This window comes from Ascaphus truei, chromosome 2, assembly GCF_040206685.1.
Source record: "Ascaphus truei isolate aAscTru1 chromosome 2, aAscTru1.hap1, whole genome shotgun sequence".
Classification (NCBI taxonomy): Eukaryota; Metazoa; Chordata; class Amphibia; order Anura; family Ascaphidae; genus Ascaphus; species Ascaphus truei.
In genome coordinates, this window is record NC_134484.1 from 251,375,363 (window position 1) to 251,398,104 (window position 22,742).

The 22,742-nt window shown below is 46.8% G+C and overlaps 1 protein-coding gene across 1 annotated transcript in view; it reads right to left on the bottom strand.

Moving 5' to 3' along the window:
• GALNT12 (polypeptide N-acetylgalactosaminyltransferase 12) overlaps nucleotides 1-21,832 on the bottom strand; it is a 67,771-nt gene extending 45,939 nt beyond the window's left edge. Inside the window, exon 1 of the mRNA XM_075586031.1 lies at nucleotides 20,247-21,832. Within this exon, the coding sequence (XP_075442146.1) occupies nucleotides 20,247-20,668 (422 nt within the window). The 5' untranslated portion in view covers nucleotides 20,669-21,832. The remainder of the gene's footprint in view (nucleotides 1-20,246) is intronic.
• Nucleotides 21,833-22,742: the final 910 nt, after the last annotated feature.

Below are 22,742 nucleotides of genomic sequence, written 5' to 3' on the forward strand. Positions count from 1 at the left end.
CCGAATCCCAGGGATTTCTTCCCACGGGCCGTCATCGGACGTTGTGCTCAGTCCAGGTCTTCTGGACTGATCATCGGCTCTGATGTTTAAAGGCTCCGGCTTGTACTTGAGGGTGAATTGATAGTTGGACAGTTCCACTAGCCACCTGTGGCCGGTGGCATCTAGTTTGGAAGATGTCAGAATATAGGTCAGCGGGTTGTTGTCTTTCCGGACCTCGAAGGAAACTCTGTATAAGTAGTCGTGGAGCTTGTCGACTACCGCCCACTTGAGTGTGTGGAACTCCAGTTTGTGGACTGGGTAGTTTTGCTCGCTGGGTGTCAAGCTTCGGCTCACATATGACACTAGGCGGAGGCCAGCAGGGTTCTTCTGATGCGGCACAGCTCCCAGCCCGTTTAAGCTTGCATCTACATGTAGGATATAAAGCTGCTTGGGTTTGGCATAAGCGAAGACAGGTGCTTCCGTGAGGCTTTTCTTGAGGTCAATGAACGTCTTTTCGCAGGCGGACGTCAACTTGTCTCCGAAGGGTGTCCCTGCGGATGCGGCCTTCTGACAAGATTCCTCTGGGTAGATCTTCAGGAGGTTGTTTAGAACCTTGGCTTTGCTGGAGTAGCCTTCTAGGAAGCGGCGGTAGTATCTGCAAAATCCCAGGAAGGACCGCAGTTCCATCACGTTGTCTGGTCTGGGCCAGTTCACTATATGACCCACGTAGGTGACTGATGTGCGGCAGAACCGGCATTTGTCCAGGGACAACTTCAGGCCTTCCTTACCCAGTCTGTCTAGTACCTTCAGAAGACGTTCCTCGTGCTCTTCTAGAGTCTTACCGAATGTGATGATATCGTCCAAGTAGACTAGGCACTCCTGGGGATTCATGTCCCCAATGGTCTTCTCCATCAACCTTTGGAATGTCGCCGGGGCACCGCAAATGCCTTGGGACATTGGGTGAACTGGTAGAAACCGAGGGGACAGACAAATGCCGTCTTCCTGGTAACCTCAGAACGCTGAACCATTGGCTTCCTGACAACGCGTTGAGGATTTCTTCTATCCGCGGCAGAGTGTACTGGTCGGGGACCGTACAATGGTTCAAGGTTCGGTAGTCTACGCATAGGTGGACTGACCCATTCTTTGTGCATACCACCACGATCGGGAGGCGTAGGGGCTACGGGATTCCGTTACAATGCCATCTTCATCTCCTGGGAGCGATGCGTCTGGAACGCTGGCGTGGCATCATTCAGCCGGATCGTGTGCTAGGCATTCTTGCTGCAGCCCACGTCCATCTCTCTGGTGGAGACACTTTGCGACGCTGCTCCAATTTGGCACTTAGACATTTCTCCCAGTCCGCTGGCAGGGTAGATTCACAGAAATTGAACTGCAATCCGGCAGGCTCTTCTTCCACGGTAGCGGCTTTCACATGAGCCAGCGTTTCTACAGGTGTAACCGGGTATATCTGACCCAGTCTTCGACCGAAGTCAAGTGGTATAATGTAAGGCGAGATGTTCTGGATGATCACCTTGATCCTCCCAGGAATCGAGGATTTCCACTCTCTTATCTATGGCACCATCTTGTACCCTCTTATAGCGTCTTCTTCGGGCGTGGTGTCTAGGGAGATGTACCAGTCGGCCTTGTCACGGCCCGGATAGATCACACCGCGTCCAAGTGCCTCACTCCCCCTAGTGGAATCTCGGTCAACCCCGCTTTGTTATTGAAGAGTTGACCATATCCCTCTTGGGCAGAGATCCTACAACACTCTTGTTTGAGTACTGGATGGATCCGTAGAGAGGATAGGGGTAGTTTGACGGCTTTGTGTGGGTAAGCCCAAATCACTGCCCACACCACATCAGCGTTGGTCCCCAATATGATTGGGGAACTTGGATGTTCCCAGGGCTCGGGACATATCAGAGCCTCCCCCTCCATGGGGTGGGTCTTGTTGGTGTTTAGTTGCGGTATATTCAACCGTAATTGCACCCCACCGTCAATGGGGTAGTCTTCATTGCTAAGGCCCCATAGCTTCATCTTCTCCGACGACTGCACAGGCAGATGTTTCAGATGCTGATCGTAGAATGGTTGGTAGATAATAGTCACTTGTGACCCTGTATCCAGCAAGGCCGAAGAGTATATACCTTCCACAAGGACTCTTATATTTGCTGCCGGTCCCACTCGACTGTAGGCGTCCGTTGGGGTGCTTCATCGGGGCTGGGCGCTGTGGCACTCTCCGATGACATGGAGGGTATTTCTGTCAGCTACACCGTGAAGGCCATGGCCCCAGGAGTGGTCGTCCACAGTTAGAGCAGCGGTATTGGCGGCTGGCATTGGGGCCAGGGTTAGGTGCCGGTCATAGAAACTTTTGGGGTGTTTGACGAGGGAGTTCCAGGGGAATATCCTCCTCAGGATCTGCCTTTGCACTTGGTTTCTTGGGTGGGGCTCCTTTACTCTCTCCCTTGGAAGAGTCACGAGGCGTTCTAGGTGTCTGAAACTGCAAGATGACCTCTTGATCTTGTATTCGATCCATCAGGTCCTCGTAGTTGGGAGGATTCTCTGTGGAAAGGGTACAGCAGATCCTAGCCACTAATGGATGGTTAAGTGCGGCTCCCCACAGGAACTGCTTTGTCCGATACTCATCCAATTTGGCCACACGAATGACCTTCTTCTTGATCAGGGTCCACAGTGCCAGCTGCAGCCATTGAAGAAACTCAGACAATTCCTCATTAACCTTTTGCTGGAGGGTATGAAACTGGGTCAGCAACGGAATGGGGTTGTCCTTTTTGCCATAGGTTGTGGCTAAGGCCTGACTCAGATCTGAGCCTCTGCCCCCGAGTGGCACTCACGATACAGTCGTACTATGTTAGTGGCCGGGGGCCAAAAACACTCTAGGACTTGCTCCCTTTTGATAGCATCCGTACACGACCACTCTGGCAGTACTTGCACCGCATGGTCTCTCCATTCTTCAAACACTTCTTCGCCCAGCGGTGTGGGGTGCACCGCAGAGAAGGCTTTTAGCTTGCTGTAGTGGTGGCCTTGTGCGGACTGCGTTAGTGCCTCTACCAATTGGGGTACAGTTACTCCTATGTCCGAGTTTCCCAGTGACAGGCGACTGTGGTACTGAGGCTGGTGGCTGGGAGTGTGTTCGGGACTGGCCCCGTACCCTCTTGGGAGTATGTAAGGGTTTCTGAGTCTCTGTCCGGAGGGGCGTCTCTAGCATGGTCCCTGGACTGAAAGTTACCCTGGGTAGGAGTGGGTCAGAGTATAGTAATGAGCATGTCGTAAGCAGGACGTCATTTCTCCAGTGGGTATAGGGAGGGCGTGGAGTTTCAGCCCGATACGGTACCTCTGCTGGGGGATTCAGACTAGACGTTATCAGTGGTAGGGGCAAGTCTGGGAAGATCAAGGGATAACCAGTGGGCAGGGCTTCTGGAAACTGCAGAGCCCGAGGGGTATCTCCCTCCTGTATTTCGCGGCCAGCACTAATTAGAACAATAGTCCAGTGATATTTGGTGTGTCACTTGCGGCTTACATCCCGGGCACGGGCAAACCCGGGGAATTTGCTCAGGGTGTTGCAGATGTCTCGCAGGCGTGTGGTTGCGGGGACATCTCCCACCGCAACCACGTGGCTGGGGACTCCTCATATTGGAGAGCCCACTGGTGAACCTCTTGAGTGAACAGCATAAACATGTTTTCGCTAATTTAACTACTGGTTGGGCACCCCAGGTCTGAATCTCAGCAGCGCTTCCAAATGTAGCCCCCTTTCTTCATGTATAAGGGAAACTACCCATGCTGCCGTTACCCGAGTGGCAAACAGGAAGCCTGATCCTCCGCCACTAGGAGCCTGGGGTGATTAAGTTTGTTAGCATACAGTGCCTCCACCTGAGAAGGATCCTAACACAGTAGGATAGCCCCTCGCAAGACAATACCGCAGTAAACACACGCATGCAGGTATGATAAGAGTATTTACTGGACACGCAACTTAGTGAATAACTAATATACACACAATATTACACAAAGGACTGTCCCACAGTACTTGGGGTGCAGTGGCACCAGTATCCCTAGTGTCCTTTCCCCAATGTCAGTCCCCACCCAAAAGTGTGTGGAGTAGCACGGAGTAGCGCTACGCACAGTGTGTATGGCCATTGGTGCACGTGGTACCTTTCCTGATCTCAGTCCAGACCATGACAACCTGAAGATGATGATCCGTCAGACCGCAGAATGATCCCACGCCGCGTCTACCGGATCCTTTTCATCCGCCACTGGAGGGACCTCCCGCAAGGAGTGTGTCCCTGTGAAATGTCTCTGGTAGAGTGCCGGTGGTCTGGTCCCAGACCTCAGGCCACGCACACCGCGTGGCGTCTGTCACTGGCGTACTTGCAATATCTGTGGTGATCTAAGGATAAGCGTCCCTATCTGGGGCCTTCCCTGTAGAACCACAAGCTATAATGAGTCGGGGTCTAGCTTGGACCTGGGGGGGGGGCGGAGCACTGCCCAGCAGAGCACTGCTCCCTAGACACTACCTTCTTCTTCTCTGGCCTGCTCCCGACTGGCGTGGTCCCCGCAGCGCGCCAGATGTATCTCTTGCTTCGCGCCGAGATCCAGGAAGCCCTATTGGCAACCCTAAGGCTGCTGGAAACTCTAGTCCCTCGCGGAGCCTATTTCACAAAATGGGCGCCGCTTGGAGCACTTCGCATGCGCCGGTACTCTATTGCGCATGTGCGAAGGCACAAGATGGCGGTCCCCGCTTGCCGGGTACGCCGCGGAGCTCCGGCGCTCCAACTACCCCCCCCAGCCTCCACTGAAATGCTCCCTGCACCGTCGGTCCGACCCCCGATTGTTAGCCCGCAGCCTCCCCCGCTCGGAACAGAAGTAAGAGGGGGGCTCGGCTACACATATATCAATTGATTCTGCAATACTTGAGCCAACGCTTATTTGTGTCATATTCCGATTACAGATGAACAGTCAGAAGACAGATGCATGAGGGCCGGTGAACAATTATTGAAAGACCATATTTAGGGACTAGACGAATGGTGATCTATTCTGCTGAATGTACAGAATGGTACATCTAGTAAGTATGACATTTCCTAGTGGCTTTCATTAGTAAAAGGCATGATTTCTTCAATCAACAGGAGAGAAATAAGAGAGCTCAGTCTGAACATTCCACTGACAATCAGATGTGAAAATCTGCATGAAACTACCAAATCGAAGAAAAGCCATATTCCATAAATACCCGATATTAAATAAATAGTGCACTAAAAACAGAATTTGTGAACAATAGCTACACTGAAACAAACTACCTCTAAGTACACTTTAAATTGAACACGTTGGAAAGAAGCCCTAATCCTGTTAATCATTAGGGGTTTAACCCCACCCGCTGCTAAGTAGGTTAGGACAGTTTTCCTTTCAACGTACAGTATAATCGACTGTAGGTCAGATTTAAAAGCTTCCCAACTTTAAAATGAATAATATCCTTTATTTTTTTATACAGCACTGATCAAAGACTCTCAAAACCGCCTCCAGTACAAGTAATTTCAAGATCTCAGCATTTTAATCTGGACTGTAAATGTTACAAATCATTATCTCTTAACTGTCCATGAAATGTCTGTAAATTTAAGGTTTAACCTCTGTTCATTTAATGTAACCATGTATTGTTATCAGAACTCTGGCCAAGGACATACTTGAAAACGGCAGGTAACGCTCAATGTATTAGTTCCTGGTAAAATATTGTATAAATAAATACTGTACTTGACGCTGTGCGAAAAAAGATACAACGCTGGTTAAACAAGAAAGTTAAATGTCTGCACCAAGGTGTCCATTGGTTTTATAATTTTGTTGATTTCTTTGTCCTTGAATGTGTGCATGTGAAAAACTTCAACTGGCTTTAAGGCAAGCAACACATGGCCGCCTGTTTTTGGACCAGGCATGTAAATTAGGTCGCTCTATCTATACTATAATTCTAAGTTGGATTCCGTTTGTTTGTATGTTTGTATGTCCGAAGCATCGAAATCTCAGAAACGGCACCACGTAGGACAACAAAACTTTCACTGGACATTCTGCTGCGGATTTGTAGGTCAACGCAACTATTTTGAGCTTCCGATGTGACTCACCTCCCAAATTATGGACATTCTAAATTTCCCTCGGCTGTACAGCAAAAATGTTAGAACAGGAGCGGGAAGCGTGGCTACTAAGGGAGGGGCGTGTCCTTGCCTGGATTGGGGCTGTGTGTGTGTCTCTGTGTGTGTGTGTGATCTGAGATGTGCGGGGGAGATGTGCCCGTGGGGGGGAGGGGGGAGATGTGCCAGCTAGCGGGGGGAGACGGGGGGAGATGTACTAGCGGGGCGGGGGGGATATGTGCCGGCAGCGGGGGGAGATGTACATTTGCTGCCAGTGAGGGGAGATGTACCAACGGGTGGGGGGGGGCGGGGAGATGTGCCGGCAGCGAGGGGACATGCCACAGCAGCGCGGGGAGATGTGCCGCCAGCGGGGGGGAGGTGGGGGGCCGGGGACATGTTCCGGCAGCGGGGGGAGACACACAGACAGGGAGACACACAGACAGACACACACACACAGACACACACTGATAGAGACAACTCTCACAAGCACTACATCCAGCAGAGGGGGGAGGGGAAATGTATTCAATATTACATTCCCCGGGGCAAAGCAGGGCACAAAAGCTAGTGTAATTATAATCATAAGCCTGTGTGCTTGGGACCGAAGACACTGTAGCATTTGTTTCCGGAAGCGGAACATCACTATTGGCTCCATGAGGCAGGAGTGTGGGACTGTGTACATCTAGCACCAGTTCCTGGGGGAACGTTGATGCGCATCCGGAAGTGGAATTACGTAATCGAGACCCCCACGAGGACCCGGTAACAGCACAGCAACATTGGCGTTCATTCCTACCTATGATTCTGGCGACAGACCTTTTCATGCACAAGTTCTAGCGACCTTTGTGAGTTGCATTCTTTTATTGTTCATTACTAACCTATCTTACAGATTTATGCTATGGAGCCTGCGCTTTCTATTTTTGTTTTTAGATGGTTGAAGGAGTTGGTTTACCCTGAGAAGAGCTGCTTGGAGTCTCCGGCATCATTATCTACTTGGTTTATTATTTTATATCCTTTGACACATTTTATCCCTTTGTATGATCCCTTTCATCCCATTCCTCATCTTTCCTCTGTTTTTTCTTTTCTTGTGCATCTGCTCTCTTGTTAATTTTGCCTTTTTGTTATATGTTGTTTGTTATAGGTATTCTATATCAACAATGTGTTTATTTATTATTTCTGTCTGCCTTAGCTTTATCCTTATCCAGTTGGCAATATAATGTATCTACTATTTCAGCCTCATATTATACTGGGGTTATATAGGATTTATGTTCTCTTTACCATGGCGCTGTAATTTATCTTTTTGTCTTCTATATGTAAGTATATCTTTATTTATATAGCGCCCACAGTGTTCTCAGCGCTGTACAAAGACAATAGGGAATTATAATAATACAATAAGCTCTACAAAGTCAGAAAACAGGAAAGGAAAGCTCTGTCCCGTAGAGCTTACAATCTAAGGCTACACTTATAGTGACGGCAACGTCAGGCTACGGTCGCTGGAAAAATCAAATTGAGATGACTTCCAGCTATCGCGACCAAGCCGTCGCTCCTTCGCGCCGCGCTTACTATAAGCGCACGCGACGGCGGCAATGCATTTGTTTTGACGCGACATCGCTGTCGATGGCACTATAAGCGCAGCCTAAGGCATGTCATTTAAGATAACAATATGAACATGCAATAGAAATTATACTTAAGCTCTTACTGTTAACGAGAACAAAACGGAGAGGAACAAAGGAAGTCATACTACTCTTATGCCTTAGGCTACAATTATACCAGCTCCGGCTGAGCGTGCACGCGGTCTGGTGAATTAGTCAATGTGATCCAGCAAAGCGGCATGTGAACTGGAGTCAGGAGACAGCCGGAGGAGACAGGGAGGCGTGGCGGAGGCGTGGCCGTGAGGGGTTCACCCTCATTGGCTGAACCGCTCACGTGACACGGCAATCGCCTGCCGAGAACAAAATCTCACGTCTGTTCTCCTGTCCCTGCAGATTCAGGTGGCGCGCGCAGCGTCCTAAGTACGTACATTTTAATTGTCTTCTTGCTATTTGTTTTTGAGCAGCGCGGTGTTGGCCCCACGGCATCGCCGGCCGTGTTTGGTATCATCATGGCCTTAGAGTGGAAGCGCTTATGTATGGAAAGTACAAGGCTAAATGGAATATACATTAGACGAAGGGAGTTAAAAAACAAAACAGTGGTTATTAATGTGAAATTAATTAAACATTGTGGTAAAGCTCTTTGGACCATAATTTAGAAAGGTTACTTTAGTCCTCCTGCATGGGGAACTGTGCTGTGCACTTATACAGGGCGATAGTGCTCTCTGTACAGCCTTATCGGCAAAATCCTATCCTCAGCACAGTAATACAGTTTGCTGTATTAGCAATGATTGCAGTGGCTCCTTTCAGTCAAAAGCAATTATAGGATTTGCATGCAAATACACTAAGTACATCAAATAGCCATGGAACAGGGACAGGGCGTGTTCAACAGTGGGCTCACCCTTCATGTGAGCAAAGAAGGGCGGGTAGCCGTGTGTGAGGCAAGACGTGTCTTTTGTATTCATCACTTCGTTTAACACAGATTTAGCAGTGTTCATAACACCAAGTGGAACGGTACAATTATAAGAAACTGATAACTGCTTTAATTACAATATATATGTTTCTGTTGTCTGAAATGAAGAAGATAACTTTACTATTGTGAGAAGTCAGTTTTTAAGGCCATGTCTGACTGCAGAAGGATTGGAGCAGAGACTCCAGCCTTCTTGTGATCAGAACAGGGTGATAATAAAACTGCATCATCATTTATCTATGAAGCGCCAACATATTCCACAGCGTGGTACAATGAGGGTACAGAGTGATGTAATCATCAACAGGATGACACACCAAATAAGGACAAACACAAACAGATACAGAAGGTAATGAGATCCCTGCTCGTGAGAGCTTACAATGCAGAGGGAATAAGAGGCAATGGTAAAACAAAAAGGTAAAGTTGTTGCTCATTGAGTGAGTGAGTATGCCTCGGGTGGAGTATGGTCCAATCACACAGCTAGTCACATTAAGGATTGGGGATGTGGATGTAGGGGGTTTTAGCATAAAACACACACACACACACACACACACACACACACACACACACACACACACACACACACACACACACACACACACACACACACACACACACACACACACACACACACACACACACACACACACACACACACACACACGCATCCTATGACAACATTTTAAGGAAAATTATTCTATGTGGGTCCTGCAAATGGAACACTGCACATTCACTGTAATAAGAAAAGTGCACAGCATAGAAAGAAAGCAAACACACCACTTCTTTCTTTTATTGTGTTGCAATTATTTTCTGGAAGGGTGTCCCAGATCTCTCAATACAAGACTTCAGAGCTGACATTTTGGCACATGTCTTTTGCAATCATGCCAAACCTGTAAATCATGAGCCTCTCAAGGTTCATATTTAATATGCATTTACATACCTGCTACAGAGCTCCAGGTCAACAGCAGTGCTTCTGCCCTAGTTTCGGATTCCCATTTGCTGGTCTCATAGTTATAGATGCGTGAAACATTCTCACCAAAAATGGCAACATTTACAAAATGTGCTGAATAAATGTTGGTTCACATGAATTTGACTAAATACGAAAAGCCTCAGTGCTACATCCAATCTGACAAATAATACTGTTAAACACTTATCTGTTTTCCTTTTCATAAGTGAGGGTCATTTAGTTATCGCCTCTATTGGAGGGGGAACTGACTTAATAGACAGGTCATTCACTGGTGCATAATAAGACCTGCCATTTAAAAGTGGAATGAGTGATCTTGAAACCAGAGAGAGGTCACAGACCTCTAAACAATTGTTTTAAATGGCAGTTCTTGCTAAGCACCTGTGAATGACCCGGTCTAAGACATTCACCGTGACTCACATCGCCGCCGAAAGCTTCCGCCACCGGCCACTAAGGTAAGTGCCTAACACTAAAACCCCCTACCCTAAACCCCAACACTAAAACCCCCTACCCTAAACCCCAACACTAAAACCCCCTACCCTAAACCCCAACACTAAAACTCCCTACCCTAAACCCCAACACTAAAAACCCCTACCCTAAACCCCAACACTAAAACTCCCTACCCTAAACCCCAACACTAAAACCCCCTACCCTAAACCCCAACACTAAAACTCCCTACCCTAAACCCCAACACTAAAACCCCCTACCCTAAACCCCAACACTAAAACCCCCTACCCTAAACCCCAACACTAAAAACCCCTACCCTAAACCCCAACACTAAAACCCCTACCCTAAACCCCAACACTAAAACCCCCTACCCTAAACCCCAACACTAAAAACCCCTACCCTAAACCCCAACACTAAAACTCCCTACCCTAAACCCCAACACTAAAACTCCCTACCCTAAACCCCAACACTAAAACCCCCTACCCTAAACCCCAACACTAAAACCCCCTACCCTAAACCCCAACACTAAAAACCCCTACCCTAAACCCCAACACTAAAACTCCCTACCCTAAACCCCAACACTAAAACTCCCTACCCTAAACCCCAACACTAAAAAACCCCTACCCTAAACCCCTACCCTAAACCCCCTACCCTAAACCCCAACAATAAAACCCCCTACCCTAAACCTTTACCCCAAGCCCTTACCCTAACCGCTAAAATCTTAAATTAACCCCCTACCCTAAACCGTAATAAAAATGACATTAGAAGCGGCCGGTGGCGGGGATTCCAGCGGTGGATCAGCTGCGGCGGAAACTGCCGCGACCAAATGTCTCATTCCATCAATGACCTGTCTATTAAGACAGTATTCCCTCCATTAGAGAGGTTATGAGCGCGTTTGCAGGTACAGTATTGTTAGGACTTGCAAAAGAGGCGATACCGTGACTTGGTTGCAGGCTTACAATACTGTGGCCAAAGAGTTTAACTAAATGACCCTCACTTATGAGAAGATAAACAGATAAGTATTTAACTATATAATATGTCATATTGAATGTACAGTAGCACTGAGACTTTTTGTCATATTACTTGGGGTCACAATCCCAGTAGCACTCCTTCTGACACAAATAATTATGGTGAGGTGTGTTTGGGTTCTGAGCTTGCAGGGACTGTGAGTGTTTCACATGAATTTTACCTTCAAGTCTCTTGCACTCCCGATATTCTGACCAAAACAAAGTTGTGGATAGTTCTAGATTTTGTACAATTTTTGGGAAGCATAAGCAAGATGCCAATAACTTGCAAAACGTTGCTATTTTGTTTTTATTAGCAAAATCTGAAAAATGTGTCACGGGCGGCTATTTAGCAAAGGATTAAAAAGCACAGTGTGTGCATTTGTGACTTTGCCAATTTCTTGGAAGAGTCACAAAATGCTTTGCTAACTGATCCAGGATAACTTTGCACATCTTTGTTCTCAGCAATTTTATTACAACGTGGTAAGATCAGAAGCAAGACCGGCCTGGATAATTATCCTGCGGTTGTCCTCAAATTAGTTGGCAGGTACGTTTATTTAAGATGCACTTTATTGTCATCTCTGGATTGTAAACTCTCATGAGCAGGGCCCTCATTACCTTTTGTATCTTGTTGTGCATGTTTGTCCTTATTTGTATGTAACTCTGTTTATGGCATTAACAAATCTTTGTACCCTCATTGTACCATGCTGCAGTATTTGTTAACGCTATAGAAATAAAGGATTATGATGATGATGATAATAATAATAAGTCATACAGTATATATTTCAAGTGATACTATGGGCACATGAATGCCCATAGAGAAAAGGCACAAAGAGATAAACAACAAGCTGTAACTTTGCTGCCAGGGCCTGCAATGCAATTATCTGCAGTCACCGGTCACTCTAGCAGTAAAGGCAGTGTATGTAAAGAATGTAACGATTTCAGAGTGAAGCATTCTGGACAGTCGACCATGTGACTTCACAGCACAGAACCACTAAGGCTGCGCTTATATTGCCGTCGACGGCGACGTCAGGCTACGGTCGCTGGAAAAATCAAATTGAGATGACTTCCAGCGATCGCGACCAAGCCTTCGCTCCGTCACATAGCGCTTACTATAAGCGCACGAGACGGGTGCAATGCATTTGTTTTGATGTGACGTTGCCGTCACTATAAGCGAAGCCTAGGGCAGGGTGGCCAACTCCAGGCCTCAAGGGCCACCAGCAGGTCAAGTTTTAATGATATCCCTGCATCAGCACAGGTGGCTCAGTCAGTGGCTCAGTCAATGACGCAGGGATATCCTTACAACCTGACCTGTTGGTGGCCCTTGAGGACTGGAGTTGGCCACTCGTGCTCGAATGAATATGTCCATTTGAGATTGGCAGGCTGCGTTGTTGCAGCGTTGAGGTGTAATACAGAAGCACAAACCATTCTCTGGCGGAAAGTTTTAATTTCCAACCGTTTTTGGAACATTAGAAATGTAATATTTCCTGTTCCGGGGGGTGATCCCATAGTAGTCTCTATTCAATGAGACTCATTGACACTGATGATGCTAAAAACCAGTCAGACCAGCTCCAAACACACAATTACACGCCCCTCTACCATACATAAAGAAACAGGGAAGATACCCGCTCAGCCTGTAGAACGAGCAGGTGCCTTAGGGTGGGCAATTACAAAGAACAAAACCTGTTGTCAGAAGATACCCACCTAGTGGGACAACAGCAGAAGGGTCCCATTGTTGCTGGTTTGAGATTCGACACAGACACGGGGACACACAGTGAGTCACAGAGACACGGGGACACACAGTGAGTCACAGAGACACGGGGACACATAGGCAGTGACAGAGACACGGGGACACACAGGCAGTGACTGAGACATGGGGACAAACAGGCAGTCACAGACACGGGGGACACAGGCAGTCACAGAGACACGGGGGGACACAGTGAGTCACAGAGACACCGGAACACACAGGCAGTCACAGAGACACCGGGACACACAGGCAGTGACAGAGACACAGGGACACACACGCACTGACAGAGACACGGGGACACACATGCAGTGACAGAGACACGGGGACACACAGGCAGTGACAGAGACATGAGGACACACAGGCAGTGACAGAGACACGAGGACACACAGGCAGTGACAGAGACACGAGGACACACAGGCAGTGACAGAGACACGGGGGGACACAAGCAGTGACAGAGACACGGGGGGACACAGTGAGTCACAGAGACACCGGAACACACAGGCAGTCACAGAGACACGGGGACACACAGGCAGTGACAGAGACACGGGGACACACAGGCAGTGACAGAGACACGGGGACACACAGGCAGTGACAGAGACACGGGGACACACACGCACTGACAGAGACACGGGGACACACATGCAGTGACAGAGACACGGGGACACACAGGCAGTGACAGAGACATGAGGACACACAGGCAGTGACAGAGACACGAGGACACACAGGCAGTCACAGAGACACGGGGACACACAGTGAGTCACAGAGACACGGGGACACACAGGCAGTGACAGACACAGAGACACACAGGCAGTCACAGAGACACGGGGACACACAGGCAGACACAGAGACACCGGGACACACAGGCAGTGACAGACACGGGGACACACAGGCAGTCACAGAGACACCGGGAAACACAGGCAGTGACAGACACAGAGACACACAGGCAGTCACAGAGACACGGGGACACACAGGCAGTCACAGAGACACAGGGGACACACAGGCAGTGACAGAGACACAGGGACACACAGGCAGTGACAGAGACACAGGGACACACAGGCAGTGACAGACACAGAGACACACAGGCAGTGACAGACACAGAGACACACAGGCAGTGACAGAGACACAGGGACACACAGGCAGTGACAGACACAGAGACACACAGGCAGTGACAGACACACAGGAAGGGAATTTACAAAGAAAGCAGCAAACACAGAGCAAGCCATTCCTTCCTGAAAGCCACTCCAGAGTAGTCCCATAGTTGCCTGATATTAATATCACTATAATACCAACTTATCAAAAAAATTTGTTAACACAACATTACTAAATGTCCAACTCTGGCAGGTACGCATTCATTTAAATAGTTCATTCATTCTTAGGCCTGGTCATGAGGAGGGAGGCCAGGAGTTACTGTGCTGATTTTGACACTTGTCAAAGAATCATTTTTACCACTGGACAAACTCGCACAGTGTCAATAACCAAAGATCCGGCAAACCCTGAATGACAAACTTGCTAACGTGGAAACAGGATCTAGGATGAGATAAGCTATTCAAAATAACCCCTTGGAACACTTACGTGTCTCAGAGCATATTGCAGGTGTGTCAACGTGTACACTTTGACTTGGCCTCTCACCAGTGTTCAGTAATCAATGAACGATAAAGAATGCGTGTACCAAGCAGTATAATAGAAGTAAATACCATATTACAGCTGTGTAGAGGAACTGAATATTTGTCAGCTTTCACACGATATTCAAAAGTGGCACTAAATTAATTATTTGCAACAGGTCAGCTGGTAAATAATTAAACAGGTCGTTCCCCACACTGCAAAGCAGTGATTACTTGTGGAAATGTACTAAACGCTTTTCTTTCATGGACAATTTGCACTTTTTCACTGCAAACCAGCTTCTGTATTGCATTTTCCTTAGAACAAATATGGGAAGGAATAATATCTTTAAAATATATATATATATATATATTTTTTTTTAGCTGGACACTTAATTGGGGGTTATTGATTAAACGGTGATACACAGAAACTCCCTTTGATATGGGCACCAGCACTGATAATGGTATAACTCCCATTAGATTGGGAACCGGTACATTGGAAAAAGTCTCATCTGCATGACTGGGGCAAAGAAAAGTGCAGCAAATGCATTAAAAAGGAACAATCCATGTTAAGTCCCCACTCCCCCCCTCCCCCCCCCCCCCCCCCCCATATTTCAGCCTCGGAGACCTCCTTGGTTCCCGAGATACGTACCAGGAAATGTGGTATTTCCGCAAATTCAAATCCCGCCGCCGAACGTTGACGACTCCTATTGGCCCTTGTAACGCAGGCGGTTTACAAAGCCATTTTATTTCCACTGGAGGGGACTGTACCGGCGCTACGTTTACTATTATGTATCCTGGAAACCAGGGGTCCCTCTCCCCCAAGATTCAATCAATGCGTTTCAGCTCCAGAGACCCTCTGCTCCCCACCATGTAAATATAGGGTTGGGGGAAAGAGTTCAAAACTAAATAAATTAATACTAATAATAATATTAGGGGTAGCTACATTCCAATTGAAACAAATGGGAGTTTCTTCTTTGATAATTCTTGTGCAGTATTTTTACATTAGTTTTGCAGCCAGGGGACTTTGATAAATGACCCGTTATACTTTTTTTTATCAACGTGCTACTTTGTGGCCACGCTGATTATGTTTCCCTTTAAAGCAGCATTTCAGGTTTATGGTATTCCAGATAGTTTCGCTTTCAGCCCCACAAAGAAACGTAAACCAAGTTTGTTACACATAACTCAGCAAAGGGAAAAAAAAAGGTGCAGTGCATAAAAATAGTTTTCCTGGTGTTCATACACAGACCCTCGGCAATTTGTCTAAGGCTGCGTTTAAAGTAGGCGCACGTGTGTGACGGAGCGCATGGCTTTGCACGCACCTGTCGCCCAGGTGAGGTGTGCACTTTAGAAGGAGATGATGAGGAGGCGTGGCGACGCGTCAACAGGCTGGTTCGCCCTCATTGGTTGAATCGCTCACGTGAAAAATACAAAATAAGTTGTCTTTTCAAAAATCTGCCATGTGGTCACTCTTCATAGCGCCCCCCCACTGTGGCCAGCCCGCTAGAGCTGCTGCACTTTGTCGCATTCACTATAATCTCTTCAGCTATAAGGGGGTGTAGGGAAGCCCACCAGCACCTATTATGGGGTCAGGACAAAGAGTTGACCTGGGCCCCCAAGGTAGACACCAGCGGTGGAGGAGGGCCAAGCCGGGTCCCGCATGACAGCCAATCACAGAAGTTGTGCCCGACTTCCGGTATCGCCTGCTTTCTGGCGGCTCAGCGCCTGTATAGTCCTGGGCCCAACAAAGTCTGTGTCAATGGTGAGGGTTCTAGAAAACAGACATAGGTAACCAGAAAAAAAATGCAGGAGTAACCATCCCAGTAGAAAACAAAATTAAGAAATCTCTGGCACACCTCCTCAATAAAAGCTTAATTTTCATCACACATCATTCAAAAGGTTCGCCATCACTAGTGGATAAAGAGTAGCACAACATTACAAACTAAGATCACCATCTTCTCTTTTATTTTGCTAAACACATTGTAGTCTTTGTAAAACAGGTTTAAAAAAAAAAAAAAATTTTTTTTTTTTTAGTTAAGGAGCCCTATAATTATATTGTGAAATTCTGGGAACCTCAACCCTCCTCCGCCTAATAGCGCGTCTGAGATCAAATGCATTGTAAGGAACCACTGTAACGGTGAGGGGGTAACCAGACTTTATAGTAAAGGTTAAGCCCACTTGTTTACCCCTGGACTGTGTTTTGGGGGTCCTATAGTGTCAGCTCTTGGACCCGTGTATTGTGCATGCATTACTGTACCATGTGATAAAATATGCGACGATTGCAATTTTTTATGTTTTACCCTTTGCAGGAGTGCTAGCAAGTGGAGACGACAGGCTGTGCGTTTCAGGGTAGGTTTGAGAGAGAATCTTCTTTCAGATTGCGTCTATGTAGCGGGGTTCCAAAGTTACTAGAGACCCGGGATTCAGGTTAGATTCCCGGCTACATTAAAGCGCAGTGCTCCGGTCAAAACCCTACCATGAAAGCGTTGTTGCGGCTCACCGCTAGTCTGCCTGCTTCAGCACAGATCAGAGGGTAAAACGGGGCAACGTATCCCTAGACCTGTACCGTGTTCCCCAGTATAATGACGGGATGCCCAGTGTGTGCCCAGACTCCCTAAACCTAGTATAAAGGTTTGGGGGTTGCTCTATCCAGAGATAAGGCTGTGAGAGTTTTAAAAGTAAAGTTAAAATGTTTAAAAGTCTAGTTTGCTGTGTAAACGAAATAAAGGCTAGTGTAAAGGGGACAGTTTTAGTTTTTACACTCTATTTACACTCTATTTCATACTCCAAAGGACTGTAATACATTTTAGCAGCAGAATGTATAAAAGTATATTTTATTAAGCAGCAGTGTTTTAAAATATGTTTTACTTTATACATTAAATCAGTCAGGGTCTTTGTCCTGCAAGCTTCAGAGGGGGGCTTATGGCTAATAGAGTGTGGAGCCATCAAGTCTGATGCTGGGTCCGTAGATGAAAGTCACACATGCTGGCAGAGGTGTGAAAGCCATCTAAACAGGATGGCTGAGTTACGTGTTCCTGTCCTGGGTGGATTGCAGGCCATTTGGGCCAGCAGTCACCTCCCAAGACTGAGAGGCACCTAGCCTCTGCATGACAAGTAGGCAAGATGGCGTTTTTCGCACATGCTCCTTTGCCATGCTGAAGCTCAGGTGCCATGCTTTGACAAACCTGGCAAAGTGTGTGAGTGCCTAGAGATGAAGTTCCCATGCTTGTGGGTTGGCAGTAATGCTGTGGGACGTGGGACTGACTTTGCAAATGTTATAAAAAAAGTTAGTAGCCAGCCCAGAGAGGAGATTGCTAAGGAGATCCCCAGAGGAGAGATTCCTAAGAGATCAGAACACCGATCCAAGTTGTGACTCCAAGCCCAAAGAAGCCTTGCGGAGACAGCAAGAAAACAGCTAGAGGTAGTCCTCGTTTTCCGACGTTTCGCTTTCTGTTGGATGCGTGAAAACCACGGCGGATGAGGTTTTTTTTTACTGCATTATGCGCCGTCGGAAAACGCATCCAACGGAAACCGCCGCCAGTTAACATGGGTCCCACATCCGACGCGGGTTTGCGGGACGCATTGGGTCGGAAAAGCGAGGACTCATTGTACAGGACTTTAAGCAGAAAAGTTTCTAAGTCAGACTTTCAGTACCATTTGGAGTGGAAAGTGCGGGAGCTGCTGGAGGCTCATGGCGATTTGAGCTCCAGAACCTTTTGGGCTAAGTCCCGGTCAACCAACGGATAAAGACTTTATTTCAACTAGGAAAGTCAGTTTGTCAACCCCAGACCCCCAGTAAGTGTATTGTTTTCTGCCTATGGTAATTCAATGTGTTTGCCTGTTTCTGCGGAATAAATTACAATTTATTTTACTTATTGGCTTTGCTCAGTGATATGATCCGGTATAAATTTGTAAGAACCTGGTCGCTCGTGATAACCACAACCTTCTCTAATAGCGTGTCTGAGATCAGATTCACTGTAAGGAACCCCAACCCTCTATAATAGTGTGTCTGAGATCAGATGCATTGTAAGGAACCCCAACCCTCTCAAATAGCACGTCTGAGATCAGATGCATTGTAAGAAACCCCAGCCCTCTCTAATAGCGCGTCTGAGATCAGATGCATTGTAAGGAACCCCAACCCTCTCTAATAGCAAGTCTGAGATCAGATGCATTGTAAGGAACCCCAACCCTCTATAATAGCGCGTCTGAGATCAGATGCATTGTAATGAACTCCAACCCTCTCTAATAGCGTGTCTGATATCAGATGCATTGTAAGGAACCACAACCTTCTCTAATAGCACGTCTGAGATCAGTTGCATTGTAAGGAACCCCAACCCTCTCTAATAGTGTGTCTGAGATCAGATGCATTGTAAATGTTTCTGTATTTGGTACAATTTTCCAATTAACTGAAAATTTCAGGGAACACTTTATGGATGCCTGGGGAACCCTGTTGAAAAACACTGTTCTAAAATGAAATCCAAGAAACTTTTTCCCTCATTACCTAAAGTATTTAAAGGTCTATTTATTAACCCACTTATTGCCCTTATGACATTCACTGAACATCAAAAAGCCGGCATGCTCTTCAGAAGAGGCGACCATGATCTCACCAATATTGGAGGACCCTCCATGTCATTGGTGAGCATGAAGCAAACATATAATCACTCCCCAAGAGATCGTGTGGCCACAATGCGGTACTGCCCCAGGACTTCCAGCAGCAGAGGGATTCAGGTGCAATACACAGTACCAGTGTCTATTCATTAATACTATAGGGCCAAAGGCTGTAAGACTGCAGGGTCAGATACTGCACATCACATTAACATGTCACAAATGCCACAGATGTTTGGTTGGATCTACCATTATATTTCCTCTAAGACGGAGAAGGAGCTTTATTAGGAAGACAGACTATTTCCAAATTATACATTAATATATAATGCATCTTTTTCGTCAAATTACAGACAACCTGAACATTTGACTAAAGTCTGGATTTTCAATATGTTTTTGGGCACCCTTCCACAAATATAACTTCATTTGAAATATGCATTTTCAGATCTACCCCGGGGTCTACGATTCATAGCAAGGAAACCACACCCTACTTTACGCAAGGTTGTGTTTTAATCTAATTTTTAAATCAGATTGTTAACCAGACAAGAATATGTCACTTCAAATCAGGCAGATTTGAAGAGAAAACAATATGGAGCAGAAAGACACAGAATTGAATACAACCAAATTATAATATCCGCGTGGGGTAACTCCCAATATTCATACTCCCAAAATCTCAAACTGGTGCACATGGGGCAGAACTGGAGCAAAGTAACGTAATACACTGGCACAAAGACGGGCAAAATTAAAAGTGTCTCTCTTTGCTTCAAAACAGTATTGACTAAGCTCTGATGTGGGGCATGTCACTGCAATCCTGCATTAATTGCCATTGACTTGAATGGCAGTTACCATGGATCACAGTGCAATCTCCCCTATAGATTGTGTACCAATGGGGTCAGTCCCACGTCTAAAATGTGGTATGGCATCTAATCATCACTGTTCCTACAGAAGACAAACACCAGACATAAAAAGATAGTTACAAAGTCAAGTGACAGCTTTTTCTAACTTTGTAAAAATACAGAAATTCAAGTATTGGTTCTTTCACTGCCACAGGGGCCAAAAGTGCATTTCTATGCAAGAGTATAAAAGGAGCCCTTCTGTTTTGGGGTTCCAAAACGCTTAGTCAACTCGACACACAGTGATACTACTTTGTACTTTATTTCCCTTATAACCCTTTTGCTGTCAGCGGGGCCTGAAGCCACAGGGTTATCGTCTCCCCACCCAGGTTTCAGGATTGAGACTTACATTGGATTCCACCTCTCCTCCAACCTGCGGTGTAGGGAGATCTTCTCACTGAGGTAGATGTTGATCTGGTGCTTGTTAATGCTCTCCTCTTCCAGCTCCTTCTCCTTCCCCTCCAGGTTGAGCTTCACGGCCCGCCCAAACTCACCCAAAGCATTGGGATTTAAGTGTGGCTTCTCATACACCGGCCTCCTAAGCTGCTCATAGTCCAGTGCAGCTTGCTGGGCATCAGGTACCGCCCTGCGGTCATGCAGCTCCTCCACTTCATGATTCTCTGAAGTTTGGTTGTCACTGTCTTCTCCACCTCTGCTCAGCAGGAAACCAAGAACCACCATGCAGGCCACTGCTACCAGCAGAAGCAGCCCCTTCTTCCTCCTCCACGGTACCCAGATGGTTGCCAAACCACGGCGTCTCTTGCCCATCATCAAAAGCACGCTGTCTGTACTCACAAAGTGCCTTAGGAAGGGCTAAGGGATTGTCACCTAGGCGTACTGTACACTGAATCACTGCGTGTGTGTGAGAGAAATAAACTGGGTGACTTGGTATGTGTTGGGAATCTGCTGGTGATGGGGATTTGCTTTTCCAGTTGCACCTGAGACTATGTGCGTATGTGTCTATTGTTCCAGGCTGTATGACAGGTAGTGGGTGTGTTAAATATTAGGAGTTCCCTGTCGTGTTTCCTGGCTACAGGTCTGCACCCCTGTATTTTCACAAATCACCAATTATGTGAATTCTAGTTTGTGTGTTATGTATATTTCTGCACCCAGGTGTTTGACGGATACTTTGTGTACGTGTGAATATCTGTAAGGAGAGAAGAACAAATATTTTGTGTGGGTGTGCTACTGTAAATGTACGTCTAAATTTATGTGCGTGTATATATCTGTTAGCAGGTGGTTTATAAATAGGCTGTGCTTGTAAATATATATATATATATTTTAAATAGGTTGTGGATATAAATATGTTACCAGTTTGTATAACATGTTGTGTATCCACAGTTTCTATATATGTACATATGTGTAAGAACAGGTGTATAGCAAACAGTATTTGTGTATAACTGTGGTATGTGGTTTATTCCTACAGCAACGTGCATGACAGATTGTGTGTATATCAGTGTGTGAGTTCAGGCAGCCCACCTATCCAGAGAGAAGAAATTGCTCACAGCAAAGTTATACTCAGTGGCTCAGTCTTCACATACTGTACGGTACAGGTTACTCCAGTCCAGGCAGATGCAACCTCCCTCTCTCTCGTATCTTTTTGTGCTGGAGGGTGATTCAGCTAACAACATGCACACATTAACCAGGGCTGAACTTCACATGCATATGTAGGCACATATCTTGTAAAATAACTTCTTTCTTCACCTCCCCTCACTGGGTGACTTTCCATTCACAGGTTGACTCCCCTCTATTCTTCACTACTCCTGCGTTCTCTTCTTGTGGCCAGTCTGCTTCAGTGTAATGTGTGTCTCTGAGCTGTAACCAGCGTTGCTCTCTTGCTTGATTCACAATCACAACCCTGACAGTCTTAAACTCGTAATCCCTGTGAAAGATCCCAGCACCTCTACTTCTTCCTCTTCCTTCTGTCATCTTCCCCTTTTCTCCCACGCCCCTCCCCTAGCCTGACTCCTCCTGCTCCCAGACGTCAGAGATTTAAACCTCCTGTGACACAGGCCACTGACACTTGGGGGAGAGTTTTGACCCACAATGGCATTTCAATACATGATGATTTTTTGTATCAGTCATTCTATGAGATACTGAGAGTTCATATGTTTCACCTATTATAGGCAGCAGCAAAAGTGACACAACAAAGGGCATAGATATTACAGTGCAAGAACACATTTGTTCTGCCAAAATACCTAGCAAGTCTCTTCTTCAAATGAGAAGCTCTGTACACCAGATCAGGGGTGCGCAAACTTCTGGTGCTGCGCTCCTCGCCTATTCTCCCCCAGTGCTCACGCCCCCCCCCACCCTCATGACTGTAGTGCCAGCGTCAAATGACAACGCAGGGTCATGTGACGTCACATGACATGGCGACACGTTGCCATGGCGACGGGCATCAAATGTCGCCTCGGGGTCATGTGACATCATGTCACATGACCTTGGAGCGCCATTTGACGCCGCGTTGCCATGGTGACGCGTCACCCGAAGCTGGCTGGATTACGGTAAGTGAGTTACAGAGGATTCATTGGGACCCCCGGTATTTAATTTAAATGCCTTGGGGTAGATCGCGGGGCCTCTGCAACCGCCGCACCACCCCCCAAAAAAAATCTCGGGGCGCACCCCTCCCCCCCCCAGTTTGCGCACCCCTGCACTAAATTATCATGCTGCTCCTTTAAAAGATATCACAATTGGCCCATGTGTCTACACTTCTCCAGGGTTAATATAGCTACTAAAACCAGAGTGGCCAACCTAACTGGATGTTGGAGCCAGAATTTACCAGTGTCATTGTCAAAGGACCACAAGAAGAAAAAAAATAATACCTGTATACCCTGGCGCAAAGCAT